This window comes from Pan troglodytes, chromosome 10, assembly GCF_028858775.2.
Source record: "Pan troglodytes isolate AG18354 chromosome 10, NHGRI_mPanTro3-v2.0_pri, whole genome shotgun sequence".
Taxonomy (NCBI): Eukaryota; Metazoa; Chordata; class Mammalia; order Primates; family Hominidae; genus Pan; species Pan troglodytes.
In genome coordinates this window covers 31904932-31922108 of record NC_072408.2, presented here as the reverse complement: position 1 = coordinate 31922108, position 17177 = coordinate 31904932, and the positions used below count along the sequence as shown (strand labels likewise).

The window sequence follows — 17177 nt, the reverse complement described above, 5'->3', positions numbered from 1 at the left end:
ACTTAAAAGGAAGAAGCAGTAAAACTTGAGATAAATTTTTAGAATACTAAGACCCATGGAAACTCATATTCATCCCTCTCTTTTCTCCAAGGACTCTTATCTTTCAAATAAATCTACCCTATCGTGGTTTTTGTAGACAAAAAGGGTTTTGATGTTATGTAGAGCTATGTTAACTTTTATCATTACATTAAATCAAGAAAAGATAACAGATTGACATTTTATTTTTCAGTCTAAATCAAAGGTTTTGGTTTCATATAAAGTGTTTTTAAATTCTCATTTTAAAGGAGCCCTGTCAACCAAATGTATTTTCATTCTTAACTTTTCATTTTCACGCTTCCTAATGAATATAATTCTAGCTATAATTATAGTTAGACCTTTAGGTCATTTTGAGCAAATTTATTATATTAATATATTTTGGGGATAAAATTTTTAGCATGGCAATATTGCCTCCCATTGCTGCAAATGACAGGATCTCATTCTTTTTATGGCTGAATAATATTCCATTGTGTAGATATACCATAATGTCTTTAATCCATTCATTCAGTGATAGACACTTAGGTTGTTTTCACATCTTGGCTATTGTGACTAATGCTACAATAAATATGGGAGTGCAGATATCTCTTCAATATACTGATTTCCTTTCTTTTGGATGTATACTTAGCAGTGAAGGTCATTATGTTAAGTGAAATAAGCCAGGCAGGAAAGACAAATATCACATGTTCTTACTCATATATGGAGCTAAAAAAGTGGATCTCACAGAGGTAGAGAGTAGAGTGATGGTTACCAAAGGCTAGGAAGGGAAGGGGAATAGGAAGGATGAAAAGAAGTTGGTTAAGGGCTATAAAAATACAGTTAGGTAGAAGGAATAAGCCAGGTGCAGTGGCTTGCACCTGTAGTCCCGGATACTTGAGAAGCTGAGGCTGGAAGATCATTTGAGCCCAGGAGTTTAAGGCTGCAGTGAGCTCTGATCACACCACTGCATTCCAGCCTGAGCAACAAAACAAGACCCTGTCTCTAAAAAAGAAAAGAAAAAAAAGGCTGGGCACAGTGGCTCATGCCTATAATCCCAGCACTTTGGGAGGCTGAGGTAGGCAGATCACTTGAGGTCAGGAGTTCGAGACCAGCCTGGCCAACATGGTGAAACCCCGTCTCTACTAAAAATACAAAAATTAGCCAGGCATGGTGGTACGTGCCTGTAGTCCCAGCTACTCCGGAGGCTGAGTCAGGGGAATTGCTCGAACGTGGGAGGCAGAGGTTGCAGTGAGCCAAGATCGCGCCACTGCACTCCAGCCTGGGTGACAGAGCAAGATTCTGTCTCAAAAAAATGAAAAAATTTAGAAGGAATAAGCTTTAGTATTCAGTAGTACAGTAGGAAAATTATAGCTAACAATAATGTATTGTATATTTCAAAACAGAAGAATTGTAAGGTTCCCAGTATGAAGAAAAAATAAATGTTTGAGGTGATGGATATCCCAGTTACCCAGATTTGATCATTACACATTGTATATGGGTATCAAAATATCACATGTACCCCTAAAATATGTACGACTATTATATATCAATTAAAAAATAGCAAAGAAAGAAACTTCAATTTCTTGAACCCCTATTATATCTCAGCTGCTTAGTGCACATGATCTCTTTTATTTAGCATGACCACTCTACCAAGTAAGTTAGGAAAGGCCAAGGAGCTTTCCAATGATTAGTAGTAAATCAAGGTTAGGTGTGTGTGATTCCAAAGCATACGTGAGTCTTCTTACTCAGCATCCTCCCTGCCCACCTCAGAAACTGCCCTGTGCAGCTAGGATTCAAGAGCAGCTGGAAATAGGTTTGTTTAAATCCCTTATTCTGGACCCTGCTCACAACACTTTCTTTCTCATTTTCTTACCAAAGATTAAGTAGAAGTGGAATGAGTAGCTGAAACATAGTTAAATAACTGAAAGTACTTTTTTTTTTTACTTGAATCATAGTATGGTCATATGCCTTAAGAAAACTTAGTTGACTATTTCCAGAAGTACTGTTTTCTAAATTAAGAATGAAACATACCTAGATTCCAGTTCTGTAGTATATTCACCAACTTTACACATGAAGTTCAATTCAAAATATTTACTTGAGTACTTAGTATGGGAAAGATACTGACTGAGCTTGGCTCTGGGAAAGTAAATGAATGCAACTCAACCCTGCTGAGATACATGATTTTATTTTCATCATTGTATTTGTTTTAAGGCCAGTACCAAAGATATGGTTAGCTTTTTTTTTTTTTTTTTTTTTTTTTTGGAGACAGAGTTTCACTCTGTTGCCAGGCTAGAGCACCATGGCGCAATCTTGACTCACTGTATTCCCACTGCAACCTCTGCCTCCCGGGTTCAAGCGATTCTCCTGCCTCAGCCTCCCAAGTAGATGGGATTACAGGTGTCCACCACCATACCCAGCTAATTTTTGTATTTTTAGCAGAGACAGGGTTTCACCATGTTGGCCAGGCTGGTCTCGAGTTCCTGACCTCAGGTGATCCACCCACCTTGGCCTTCCAAAGTGCTGGGATTACAGGCGTGAGCCACCGTGCCTGGCCTGGTTAGCATTTTTAAATATTAGGGCTATGTCAGTAAGCTCTGCTGTCTTGTTCATTTTATAAGAGAGCAAGTTTGTAGATGTCTGGTCAATATTATTTATATTCTAGGACATTTTGTGATCGCTACTTTTTCCAAACAGAGTAAAGCTCCCATGACAGTCTTGCAGCCAGTAACGTGTGCTCGACGGTGTCTATCTTTTTCTATGGGTATTGCTCATTTTAAACAGGAAGTCAACAGTGTAGTAGTTATACTTGTCCCCCAACATCAGAAATGTAAATGGGCTTTTACAGTAATAGTAGGTTTATATTTGTGGCCCATGTATTCCATTTATCAGCACACAGTTGAGGATTGGTGGTGACAGTGTTAAGGGATAAGAGGAGAAAATCATGATTCTCATACAGATATGCAATGAACATGTGTCAAGAAAAGGTGGTAAAGATGCCACAAGCAGTTCAAAGGAGACATCAAAGAACGACCAATTTATATGTAATAAAGGAATAGCAAAATGAATTTGTAAAAAACTGGTCTATCCATAGGGCAATAATCATATTCTACCAGAATTCAACTAATTTGTATTTCTGTGGATAAGAATTACTTATAATGCTATCCATTTTTTACAAGTTAACTTCTGTCTTTATAGAGTTGTTAAATAACCTAGTCAAAGATGAATGTATGTATCTAATATATATTCCTGTAGGACAGCATAATCAATGGAGGTGCCAGGATTCCATTGACAACTATCCAATTACTCTTTTGTCCTTATAGAGTCTTATAGTTTTCATTACAGTAGCAATTGCTCATTATTAAAATTCTCTCAGGCTGGGCATGGTGGCTCACACCTGTAATCCTGGCACTTTGGGAGATCAAGGCAGGAGGATCAATTAAGCCCAGGGGTTTGAGACCAGCCCAGACAAAATAATGAGACCCTCATCTTTACAAAAAAATTAAAAATTAGTCAGGTGTGGTGGTGCACACCTGTTGTCCCAGCTACTTGGGAGGCTGAGGTAGGAGGATCACTTGAGCCTGGGAGGCAGAGGTTTCAGTGAGCCAAGATCACACCACTGCACTCCAGCCTAGGCAGCAGTGCAAGAACCTGTCTCAAAAAATTTTTGTCTATTTTAATTTCATATGAATTTCCATTTGTATTCTACAGCGACAGCCCATACAGTGAGCACGGTACATTGGAGGAAGTGGACCAAGATGCTGGTACAGAGCCCCACACAAGTGAAGATGGTATGCTCTCCCCTTATGCTATTATAAAGCCAGTCTTTATATCCCTATTGTAAACAATTGCTTGTATTAAAATTTTAGAGGCAAAGCACAGTGGCTCCCACCTATAATCCCAGCACTTTGAGAAGCCAAGGTTGGAGGATCACTTGAGCCCAGGAGTTCAACACCAGCCTGTGCAACATAGTGAGATCCCATCTCTACAAAAAAATACAAAAAATTAGCCAGGCGTGGTGATGTGCACCTGTAGTCCCAGTTACTCAGAAGGGTGAGTTGGGAGGATTGCATGAGCCCAGGAGTCTGAGGCTACAGTGAACTAGGATAGCGCCACTGCCCTCCAGCCTGGGCAACAGAACAGACCCCATCTCAAAAAAAAAAAAAGTTGATTAAAAAAATTCATAAAATATGTGTAAGGTATGAAAAATAACATTACAATGAAAACCAATGGAACCACCACCAAGCTTAAGAAAAAAGACTTATTGTTTCCTTTGCCCTTCCCTGATCTGACTGCTTTACTTACCCCCTCAGGAGTAACCACTATGTTTGTGTTTTTAAATAGTTTCTTGTTTCCTTTTCTATTTTCTTAAATCTTCTATAAGTGGGATCATACTGTATATATTTTTTGTGAGTTTTTTCTACTCAGTATTATGTTCCTGATGTTCATCTGTGCAGTTGCTTGCAGTTTGAACTGTTTATTTTACCACTGTATAATATTCCATTGTATGTGTCTATTCCGTTCTTGATGAATATGTGAGGTATTTTCTACTCGTTGCTATTAAGAACAGTGCTACTATGCACTGTTAGGACATTTTGAACATGGCTCCTACTGAAAATGTACAGGAGTTTCTCTAGGATGTATGTCTAGGAGTAACCGTGTCTTCAGCTTTACTCTATACTGTCAAACCATTTTTATGAAGACAGTTGCTACTTATAGTTCCCCAGAGAAGGGGGCGTGCCATGCTATGGGAGGCTACCTGGGGAAGCATCAGGAGGCAGAGGGAGAGTGAAGACCTTGGTGTGCTTTCCACAGGAAGGCATCAGTGAGGCAGGGTAAGCAGCTTTAGGGTTGCCTAGTTGGAATAATTTCAGCAGGCTCTGGGGCATTAGGGGATGTCCCAAGTTGTCTGGTACCTACCTGGCCCTGGGGTGCCGAGAATAGGGCAGCAGTGGCCTGGAGTGGGAGAGCCTGATAATCAGGGTGGTGGGGTATTGGCTCCAACGGGCAGGTTGGTGTTTGGAAAGTTTGCTTGTGGGTGAGTTGTTTACTATCTCCAGAAATTGGCTAACCCTAGAGGGACTGTCCCTCCAAGGTCAGCAAGGCCCAAGAGGTCAGAAGATAAAAGACATGGTTGATAATGTGTTTATTTATCTTTTGTAAAATTCCTATCGAGTCTTTTGCCCATTTTTCTATTGAGTTTTCTGGGCTCTTTTTGTTTGGTTTCGCTTGGTTTTGTATTTAGTTGTTTTTTTATTTGATTTGTAAGGGTTCTTTGTGGGTCCACATCAGGTCCTTTACTGGGTATATGCTTTGCAGATATCTTCCCCTGCTCTGTAGCTTTGCTTTTCAAATGCTTATTATGTCTTTTGCTAAACAGAACATCTAAAAGTAGTTATATTTATCAATCTTTTCCTTCATGGTAATTTTATTTCGCATCTCCTTTAAGAAATCCTTCTGTGTCTTGAGGTAATAAATAATTCTCCTATATTCTCTTATTTTATTTTATTTTGGTAAGAACACTTAAGTGTACAGTACCTTAGTGTTGACCATAGGTACAGTGTTATACAGCAGATCTCTAGAGCTTGTTCACCTTGCTTGACTGAAACTTTATTCTCGCTTATTAGTAACTTCCCATTTCCCGCTTCCCCCAGCCTCTGGCAACTACCGTTCCACCCTTTGATTCTATGAATTGGATTCTTTTAGATACCTCATATAAGTGAACTTACATAGGATTTGTCTTTCTGTGTCTGGCTTATTTCACTTAGCAAAATGTCCTCCAGGTTCATCTATGCTGTCACATATGTCGGGATTTCCTTCTTTTTACAGTCTGAATAGAATGCCATTGTATTTACCTATATTTTCTTTATCCATTCATCTGTCCGTGGACATTTAGGCCATTTCTACATCTTGGCTATTGTGAATAGTGCTGAAATGAACATAGGAGTGCTCTTCAAGATCCTGATTTCAGTTATTTTGGATAAATACCCAGAAGTAGGATTGTTGGATCACATGGTAGTTCTATTTTTAAGTTTTTGAGGAATCTCTGTACTGTTTTCTGAAGCAGATGTGCCATTTTGTGTTCCCACCAGCAGTGTACAAAGGTTTTAATTTCTCCACATCCTTGGCAACGCTTATCTTTTTGTTTTTGTTTTTGTTTTTTGTTTTTGAGACAGGGTCTCACTCTGTCACCCAGGCTGGAGTGCAGTGGCATGATCTTGGCTCACTGCAGCCTGGACTTCCCCGGCTCCAGTGATCCTCCCACGTAGCTGGGACTAGAGGCACATTCTACCACACCCAGCTAATTTTTTGTAGAGATGAGGTTTTGCCGTGTTCCCCAGGCTGGTCTTGAACTCCTGAGCTCAAGCCATTTACCTGCCTTGGCCTCCCAAAGTGCTGAGATTATAGGCATGAGCCATTGTGTCCAGCCAACACTTGTTACCTTTGGTTTTGTTTGTTTCCTAATACAGTGGGATAACCTCATATGTGGTTTTGATTTGCATTCTCCTGATGATTAGTGATGTTCAGCATTTTAAAATATACCTGTTGGCTGTTTATATGTCTTCTTTGGTGCCTTATTTATTTATTTATTTATTTATTTAGAGACGGAGTCTGTCTGTCCTCCATGTTGGAGTGCAGTGGCATGATCTCAGCTCACTACAACCTCCACATCCTGGATTCAAGTGATTCTCCTGCCTCAGCCTCCCGAGTAGCTGGGACTACAGGCATGGCTAATTTTTGTATTTTTAGTAGAGACAGCATTTCACATGTTGGTCAGGCTGGTCTCAAACTCCTGACCTCAAGTGATCCGCCCACCTCAGCCTCCAAAAGTGATGAGATAACAGGCATGGGCCACTGCATCCGGCCCCATATATTCTTTTAAATCCTTTAAGGTTTTGCTTTTCACACAGAAGTCTTTATTCCACCAGCAATTTATTTGGGGGTATGGGATGAGGTAGGGATCCATTCCCTTTTTCTTTATATGGATATGTAATTGTCGCAATTATCTCAGCATTAATTGTCCTTTCTCCACTGCTCTACATCTTTGCCATAAATGAAGTGTCTTCTTTGTGTGAATTTCCTCCTGGGCTCTATTCTTTTCTACTGGTCTACATGTCTATCCCTATATCACTGTCCTAGTTTTGATACCTTTTAATAAATCTTAATCGTTCATAAAGCAACACCTCTGCTTTGTAATAATTCTTGGCTCTTTGCAATTCCACTTAAATTTTAGACTCAGTTTTTCAAGTTCTTCAGACAAACAAAACCCTCTAAAGCCCAACTGGAGTTTTGATTGCCTTTGTATTAATTCTACCTATATTAATATGGGGAGAATTAATATCGTTATAATATTCAATATTCCAGTCCATGAACATATTTCCAGTTATTTAATGTCTCCCAAATAAACTTTTTATTCTTTCTCTGTAGAGATTTTTTTCATTTTCTAACTTAAGTTTAAGGCTTAGCATTCATTTTCAACACTTTTTACTTTTTAATATAAACATTTAAAGCTGTCCGTTTTCTCTAGTACTTCTTTAGCTATATGCACAAATTCTTTTTTTATTTCTTCAGCTGTAACTAATCTGCTTTAAGCAGATCCATTGAATTTTTATTTTTAAATATTATTTGTTTCTTTTTTTTTTTTTTTTTTTTTTTGGCAGAGTTTTGCTTTTTTTGCCCAGGCTGGAGTGCAATGGTACAATCTCAGCTCACAGCAAACTCCGCCTCCCAGGTTCAAGTGATTCTCCTGCCTCAGCCTCCCAAGTACCTGGGATTACAGGTGCATGCCACTATGCCCAGTTAATTTTTGTATTTTTAGAAGAGACAGGGTTTCACCATGTTGGCCAGGCTGGTCTCAAACTCCTGACCTCAGGTAATCCACCCGCCTCAGCCTCCCAAAGTGCTGGGATTACAGGTGTGAGCCACTGTGCCCAGCCTTTAAATATTATTTCTTTCTACAAGTTGTATTTGATGTGCTTTTATATCTGCTGCTTGATCATTTTTTATAGTCTCTGGCTGTTTATTCATTAGCGCTTCCCATCAGAATATGTGTCTGATAATTTCCATATGTCTTCCCAAATTTGTTTTGTTGGCTCTCACTCATTGAGTCTTATTTTCCACTGTGTTTGTAAATTTTGTACAGATTTCTTGGAACTTTAGGCTCAGTGGAAGGTAGATTCTTCCAGAGAGGGTTTTCATGTACTTCTGCCTGGGTTACAACCAGCCTAGGACAACATTGAATTTTTGGCTTGAAGTTTTTCAAACCACCCAGGTAGTGCAAATTTAAACTGCAAACCTACCTGAGAACTGGAATGTGGATGGGATTCTCAGATGATTTGTGTCAAGGTTTAACATAGGTTATTTCCTTAATGGGGGTGGAGGGCAGGGGAGATGGTTACAATCTATGGCGAGATATTGAGAGCTACAAGGGGATAAGATTTCTAGAACTAGATGTTCTAGAACTAGAAGTGTTGTAGAAAGTTCTAGAACACTAGAGTGAAGTTGACTCTGAAACTGAGGGTGTAATTCTCTGAGGGTGGGGAGGAGGAGAAGAGGCTTAGGTTCCCTAACACTGGGCAAGCCCTGGACTTAATCTCCTATGAAAAAAAATTAAAAAGCTTAAGGTGACCAGGCTGGAAAAATGCCCTCAAGGCAAAATCTGACTCATGTTCTAATGTTCTGCTTACCTCTCTGGGTTCCCACTTTCATTGCATTTTGGTCTTTAGTATTCTTTACTGTCTTGATAGCTTATTAATGCAATTGCAAAGGTTGGTTGTTTGCTTTTAAATCCAGCATTTTTTGTTCATTCTAGCAGGAGGGTAATTAAGGTATCTAGTGTCCACTATCTGCTAAAAAAGAAAGCTTCTTTGTGTTTTGTTTTGTTTTGTTTTGTTTTTTCTGTGAGACAGGGTTTCCATTCTGTTGCCCGGGCTGGAGTACAGTGGCACAATCTTGGCTCACTGTAGCCTCAACCTCCTGGGACCAAGTGATCCTCCCACCTCAGCCTCCTGAGTAACTGGGACCATAGGCATGCACCACCATGCCTGGCTAATTTTGTATTTTTTGTAGAGACAGGGTTTCCCTATGTTGCCCAGGTTGGTCTCAAACTCCTGGGCTCAAACGATCCTCCTGGGATCCAAAGTGCTGGGATTAGAGGCATGAGCCACCCACGCCCCGCCTTCCTTGTGTCTTTAAAAGTAAAATCAGTTGACATTTTCTGAACTTAATTTACAAGACATCCTTTAAAGTGAGAGCTTCTATTTCTAAAATGTTGCTCTTTTTTTATTTTTAATTTTGTTCTTTTTCTTTAGAGACAGGGCCTTCCTGTGTTGCCCAGGGTTGTTTCAAACTCCTGGCCTCAAGCAGTCCTCCTGCCTCAGCCTCCCAAAATGCTGGGATTGCAGGCGTGAGCCACCATGCCCAGCCTGTGATGTTGCTTTTGAAAGTCTCTGAGTCCTGCCTCTGCCACCATCCTTTCTTTTGGGTTTCTTTGTTTCTCACATGGTTTATTTCTTTTTCACTGCTGCCTTCTCTTAGGTGTTTCCCTGCTTTCCCCAGTAGCCAGAAAAGCCAGGACAAAGCCCAGCCATCTCTCTTCCCAAACGTGAATCTCACCATCATGCCATCTGCCTTTTACCTCTTGACTATAAGAGAGCTTTGCTGAGTGCTCTGTGTTTTAGATAACATTTTGACCATGTTCACCTGATTTTTCTGGAAAGAAAAACATTGCTTACAAAGGACAGATATTCTCACCCGCAGCCAACCTCCAAAATCCTGTAACTAAATTAACTAGAGTATCAATTATCCTTTGATTGCCGAGGTATTGTATTTTTTCTCTGTCATGGATCACTAGAGAGAGTAGCTTTTGTTTCTGAAAGACAGGCTATCACAGAACAAAACCATTCTCTGCAAGGACAGTGGGTAACAGATCTAGGAGGAAAAATGTCAGCAACAGCAAGGTTCCAAAGAGAAAGTGTGATCACATTTTATATAACATTACAAGAAATGGAAATATAAGACTTGACAGCACCAGGCAGTCAGGGAATCAGCTGTGTTGAATTGTCTTCCCTTTTGCACAAAATTGTATTACCCATGCAGGAAAACTAAGTGATCATGTTGCACTCTCACTATTATTGTTATTGATAGCAGCAGTAGCAGCATTCTATGAAGTCTCTGCAGGACCTTGAAGTACTGTGAGGCTCTCTATATGAAAGAGGCACAGTGTACCGTGCCCTGAGATTGATTTGCTCTGCAATGACCAGACTAAGATGTGTGTAAATAGCTTATTGATTGACACTTGACTGTGAAATGGCTCTCACGGGAGTAGAAAGAGTAAAAATAATGAAACTGCTGAGAATTACTAGTTGATGTACTAGGATTGCCAATAAAATGTTCTGCTGATTTATCTGGTCATCCTGTCATAACCTGACCACATTTGAATAAATAAGCAGAGTCTGATAATCCTGTTGCTTGTTTCAAAAAAATAATAAGGCCAGGCACAGGGGCTTACGCGTGTAATCTCAGCACTTTGGGAGGCCGAGGCGGACGGATCACAAGGTCAAGAGATCGAGACCATCCTGGCCAACATGGTGAAACCCCATTGCTACTAAAAATACAAAAATTATGGGGGCATGGTGGCACGTGCCTGCAGTCCCAGCTACTTGAGAGGCTGAGGCATGAGAATCACTTGAACCCGGGAGGCAGAGGTTGTGGTGAGCCAAGATCACGCCACTGCACTCCAGCCTGGGAACAGAACAAGAGTCTGTCTCAAAATAAAATAAAATAATAATAAGAGGAGATGATCATAGAGGTCGTGATTGTGCAATTATAATAAAATATGTATGTATCTGTTGAATAGTTTTAACTATGTTGAATGGCCAGCATTGACAGTGTGTGATTGAATGTCATTAAAGAATATTAATGGTTCTGTCTTTATTTCTGTAACATAAGTATATGTAGACTGTAGACTGTATCATGTGTTGGTATCTTTTAATTTTTGTAAGTAAAGCCAAATACAAATATGTGGGTGTGTTCACACAGGAATTTGCAAATTACATGTCCTGAAGTTCTTATAAATAAATTAGCGTGCCACGTCTGTAGTCCTAGCTACTTAGGAAGTTAAGGTGGGAGGATCACTTGAGCCCAGGAGTTTGGGGTTACAGTGAGCAATGATTGTGCTACTATATCCAGCATGGGTGACAAAATGAGACCCTGTCTCAAAAAAACAAAAACCAGCATGTCTTCATTCTTCCATGGGGTGTTTATTTCTTTTTCATAGGAATAACTGGGGTACATATTTGGGTATCTGTCATCTCAAGTCAACCAGGATTTATTCTTTAAGTTTTGAACTATAATGAGATCATTCCCTTTAAATATAAAGTTATAGTCCCTCCTCTATGAAGCAGACACATAGATGTTTAATAAAGCTGCTATTTATATTGTTTTGGTAAAATATAGTTTGGGGGAATACCAGAGTGTTAACATATAATCTAAAAGTTTTATTCAATTGCTAAAGGATTTATTTATTTATTTATTTATTTATTTATTTATTTATTTATTTTTATAGAAATGAGGCCTCACTGTGTTGTCCAGACTGGTCTCCAACTCCTGGGCAACACAGTGATCCTCCTGCCTTGGCCTCCCAAAGTGCTGGGATTACAGGCGAGAGCCACTGCGCCCAGCCACTAAAAGATTTAAACTGTTGTTTTAAACATTATCCTTACAACTACTTTGTTGGGAAGCCTACTGTGCAGATTATAGTGTTGTGGTTCTGCAATACAAAATATTATCCGCCTCAAACATTATCCACTAGAGACCAGGCACCTATAATCCCAGCACTTTGGGAGGCCATGGCTGGAGGATTGCTATGTTGCCCAGCAGTTTGAGACCAGCCTTGGCAATGTAGCAAGACCGTGTCACTGCTTAAAAGAAAAAAAAATTATTCAAAGCAAAAAGAAGGGGCATTTTTCTTTGTCTTTATTTAAAATGTTTGGCTGAAATTTGGCCAGGGCCTTTATATAATAAGGTGAAGCCTAAGCTTTTTAATATGTTTGTTGGTTTTTATGCTTTTGCCTTCTATGTCCCAGAGAATTTTGAATATATCAAATGAGAAAGAAGCCCAGCTGTCTGTCCAAGAGTTTCTCATGCAATGATTATAAGTACAATGGCTATTGCAGTAAACTTTTGGAAGAATAAACTCTTTTAAATGGGAAGGTTTGCTACCAAATAGAAGACAACTTCCCGGGGAATTTTTGAGATAGGCAGGTTTTAATCTCTTCTGTGTACACGTATTCTAGAGTATTTGGAAATGAATACATGCTCAGTTTTTAGCAAATGATGTATTGTTCATTGCATAGGCATATTCCTATAAGTATATGCCCCTTGCCTTGGCCCCTTTTTGTCCTGTTTATTATTGAAGAGAAGTTTACTCACCTTTGTTGATTACAAGGCTAAGGATGAGGTATTTGTGGGAGAGGGGAGCAAAGATCATAAGGCCTCAAATTGAGGAGCTTCTTGCAGTAAGATAAATCACAAAGAAACACCTCTTTGGTTGCTGAGTTTGTCCTCCTGTTTGCCTTCAATATTTGTGGTCAGAATTAGATTAGAACTGAATTCCAATTGTAAGCCTAGCAGTTGATATCTTTTTTTTTCTAACTTATTATTTTGAAATCATTGTAGATTCACAAGCTGTTGTAAAAAACAATACAGAGAGATCTCGTATACCTTCTGCCAGTTTCTGTCAATGGTGATATCTTACAAAACTGTAATATCATTTCACAAGCAGGAAATTGACAATGATACAAACCATTCACTATATAAATGTTTCAGCAGCCTTACATGCACTCCTTTGTGTGTGTGTTTACTTAGATCTGTACAGTTTTATCACATGTATAGCTTTGTGTGACCACAACCCATACTCAAGATAACAAACAGTTCCATTACAAGGAACCCTTGTGCTACCCTTTGTAGCCACGGCCGCTTCCCTCCATCACCTTCCCATCGCCAACCTCTGGCAACCACTAATATATTCTCTATCTCTATAATTACGTCATTTGAAGAATGCTATATAAATGGGATTGTATGGTATGCAATCTTTTGAGATTGGCCTTTTTCACTCACCATCATTCCCTTGAATATCTTTTGATCTCAAGAAAAATAAAAATTTTGAATCTGTTTTTTTAATTTGGACAGAGGGCAATTTAAGGCATATTTGTTTCATGGTTAACATCCAAAATTTGTTACTGATACTAGAGAAAAAAATCGGGATTACCGTCAGTGTTAGTTTGAAGATTTGATAGTGCCAGAGAGCACATGGGGAAATTAAATGTATTCACATACTGTTTATTGTGATTTTACTTGATTTTTTCTTAAGCCGGTAAAGCATAAACTTCCTAATGTTCTGAGATGGTGATTTTTTTCCATGTTATAAATGGTATTAACATGTTACAAGGAAATTCCCTCAGTGTCATCTATCAATGCCAAAATCATATTGAAGCAATTGTGGAGGATATTACAACTCAAGGAGAGATTTTATATATCCTATTGCAAAGTTTAAAGTATTTTTTTTTTGACTGTCATTATATCTCTAGTAAGAGGCTGTGGAAATGAAAATCCAGTGTTCAGTTTTTCTTTGTCTGAAAAACTGATGACAGCAAGATAATGTTTTTCTGTATCTTTTTAAACAGCCTCTATTTTCTCCTGCCTTGATAATATGTTGATGACTCTGTTCAGTCTAGATATTAAAATGGTCTTGATCATTTGAAGCCTCATAGAGCCCTCACAGATAGGATACCATGCCTTCCTAACAACCCTGTTTCTCACTGTTTTCTGGTGTGTTCGTTGTAGAATGTGAGCCAATAGAAGCAATAGCCAAGTTTGACTATGTTGGGCGGTCCGCCAGAGAACTATCCTTCAAGAAGGGTGCCTCCCTGCTGCTGTATCACCGTGCATCTGAGGACTGGTGGGAAGGCAGGCACAACGGGATTGACGGGCTGGTGCCTCACCAGTATATAGTGGTGCAGGATATGTGAGTAGTCTCAACTTTGATTGCCTGAGTGCTCCCAATAGAGGACTCCAGCCATTGTTCTTAAACTGACCTTGGTCTTGTGAGAAAGGAGCAGAAGGGATTACAGAGATAAAACTTCAGAGCTAGGCACAGTTCCTTACCTTGCCAGTGGCTCTTTGCTAACAGTAAGTCAGGGCCCAGGAGGTTTGGAACAAGAACTCAGGGGAGACATCTTCTGAAGCTTTCAGATTGTTAGAAAAATAGCCTATGCATAGAATGGTGTTAAGAGCTGAAGTGACATTGGTAATTCCAAAAACAGCAGTGCTCTTCTCTTGATGTCTGTTTACCGTTTCAATTCCAGATTCCCCAGAGGAAGGACACTGACCTAAAGTCAGAGGGAATCATTGCTATGCTGTTTTTTGTTTTGTTTTGTTTTTTGCTGAGGAGAAAGCTCTAATTTCAAAAGTATTTAAAGACATGGGAAGATAGTCATAACATATTAAGTGAAAGAAACAGGTTGCAAAATAATGTGTAGTCCAAAAGTAGCTTTTTAAGGAAAAGACAAATATAGCACACAAAAGGTATACAGTGACTGAATCATTCAGCCTAATTTCAGAAATGTTAAAATGTGTATCTCGGAAGCCAAGAAATGTGTGTATATGCAGACATGTAGTCATATATATCTGAAATATCTACATATAAATATATTCATATATAAAATAAATTTGCATAACTATCTGTACAGTCATGTACCACACAATGACGTTTTGAGCATCAATGGACCACGTATATGATGGTGGTCCCATAGGATTTAATATCCTATTTTTACTGTACCTTTTCTATGTTTAGATATGTTTAGATACGCAAATACTTGTTTACACCATTGTGTTACAACTGCCTGTAGCATTCAGTACAGTAACATGCTGTGCAGGTTTGTAGCCTAGGAGCAATAGGCTCCACCATGTAGCCTAGGTGTGCAGTAGGCTCTACCATCTAGGTTTGTGTAAGTGCACTCTATGATGTTCCCACAATGATGAGATTGCTTGACAACGCATTTCTCAGAACGTATCCTCGCTGTTAAGCAACACGTGACTGTAGTATAAATGCCATACATATGTATGTACACAATCACAGATATGTATCCCAGGCATAGAATAGAAGATGGAGGAGGATATTTCTTAAAATTCTAACAGTAGTTGTCTCTGGATGTTATATTATGGGTGATTATTTCAGTCTTTTTTGTATAACTGAAATTGCTGTTGTACCTGTAATGAAATTGTATTGCTTTTATAATGAAAAGAGAAAAGTTATTTTAATAAAAGAAGGGCTTTCATGCATAATGCTATTTCATACATAAATGCTATCACGTAAATTTTCATCTCCACTCATCTAGCAAATTTTGTAAAATTTGTAAATCTAGTAAATTTTGTCTCCACTCCTCTTACTGTTTCAGGGATGATACGTTTTCAGACACTCTGAGCCAAAAAGCCGACAGTGAGGCCAGCAGTGGGCCAATCACGGAAGACAAGTCCTCATCCAAGGACATGAACTCCCCGACAGACCGTCATCCTGACAGCTATTTAGCCAGGTAAGTAGAGCCTGGGAATCAGGCCCCTAAGCCTCCGCTCCTCCTGGGGCCATGAGGAGCCACTGCACCTCAGCCTTGCAGTACTGCCCGGTGTGATAAGCTCTTCTGTTTTCTCCCTGTTTCTGTGAATGTCTAGGCAACGAAAAAGAGGAGAGCCACCCCCTCCAGTAAGGCGTCCTGGCAGGACCAGTGATGGCCATTGCCCGCTCCACCCTCCACATGCCCTTTCTAACTCCTCAGTTGACCTGGGGTCCCCGAGCCTTGCCAGTCACCCCCGGGGCCTGCTGCAGAACCGTGGCCTCAACAATGACAGTCCTGAGCGGAGGCGCAGGCCTGGCCATGGCAGCCTGACCAACATCAGCCGGCACGACTCCCTCAAGAAGATCGACAGCCCTCCCATTAGAAGGTCCACGTCATCAGGGCAATACACGGGCTTCAATGACCACAAGCCACTGGACCCAGAGACAATTGCTCAGGTACGATGCTTTTAATTACATATTGCATTTTAAGTACCTAAGTGTGATGTAGGAGGTGTGAAAGATTTACTTTATTTACTTTTTACTTTATTTACTTTATATTTCTGTATAGAACCAACTAAAGAAAGCAGAAACAAAACCAGCTCATTCTTTAACTTAGGCCCTGAGTCTTTTTTGAACAATTTGTTACTGGAAGGGCCCAAAGGTTCATAGTGATTTAAACAGAAACATGACAAAAACGTAGGACCCAGGACACTCAAACCTATCATTGTGAATAGCCAGAAAAACTTTGAAAAAGAAGAATGGGAAAGCAGTGGCCCTGCCAGATCCTAAATGCATTCTAAAGCTAGTAAAACAGACAGATGGATGAAACAGAATGGAGAGCCCAGAAACAGAAAAACCTTAAAACAGTAGTCCCTCCTTATCTGCAGGGCATATGTTTCAAGACCCCCAGTGGATGCCTGAAGCCACAGATAGTGCAAACCCCTACTGTATATGATAAAGATGGCACTTTCAACTTAGAAAAGATGAGACCTAATAAATAATGTGATCAATAATAGATAGATATTTGAAGAACAAGTCTGGATCCTATGTACCTCCTGAACACATTCAGGTCTTTGCTTCCCAACAGTGACTGCAGAGGGGCTGTATAGTTTTCTTCTAATGACTAAAATTGACCAAGTAAAAGGGAAACAATACTAATAAATTTGCCCATCATTCTACCATTTTTCCCTCTGGTTCTGGCTCTTTTCACAGCACAGGCCATGAGAACATATGTTCGTAGGCCTAGTGGGTGGCTTACACCTGTAATCCCAACACTTTAGGAGGCTGAGGCAAGAAGATAGCTGAGGCTGAGGTCAGGAGTTTGAGACAAGCCTGGTCAATATAGCAAAATCCCATGTCTAAAAAAAATTTTTTTTTTAATTAGCTAGGTATATTAGGATTCTCTAGAGGGACAGAATTAATGGAATATATATACATATAAAGGGGAGTTTATTAAGTATTAACTCACACAATCACAGAGTCCCACAATAGGCCATCTGCAGGCTGAGGAGCAAGGAGAGCCAGTCCAAGTTCCAAAGCTGAAGAACTTGGAGTC

General features: G+C 39.6%; 1 protein-coding gene across 5 annotated transcripts in view; it reads left to right on the top strand.

Annotated features, from left to right (window-relative positions):
• The window catches only part of SRGAP1 (SLIT-ROBO Rho GTPase activating protein 1), a 303946-nt gene that overhangs the window by 271768 nt on the left and 15001 nt on the right, over window positions 1–17177 (top strand). For all 5 annotated transcript variants that reach the window (XR_010148280.1, XM_016923110.4, XM_016923108.4 and 2 more), the window contains 4 exons: window positions 3721–3800; window positions 13855–14035; window positions 15468–15602; window positions 15739–16078. Coding sequence is in view for 4 of the 5 variants with exons in the window: in XM_016923110.4 (XP_016778599.3) it covers window positions 3721–3800; window positions 13855–14035; window positions 15468–15602; window positions 15739–16078 (736 nt within the window). In the remaining variant the exon portion in view is untranslated. The remainder of the gene's footprint in view (window positions 1–3720; window positions 3801–13854; window positions 14036–15467; window positions 15603–15738; window positions 16079–17177) is intronic.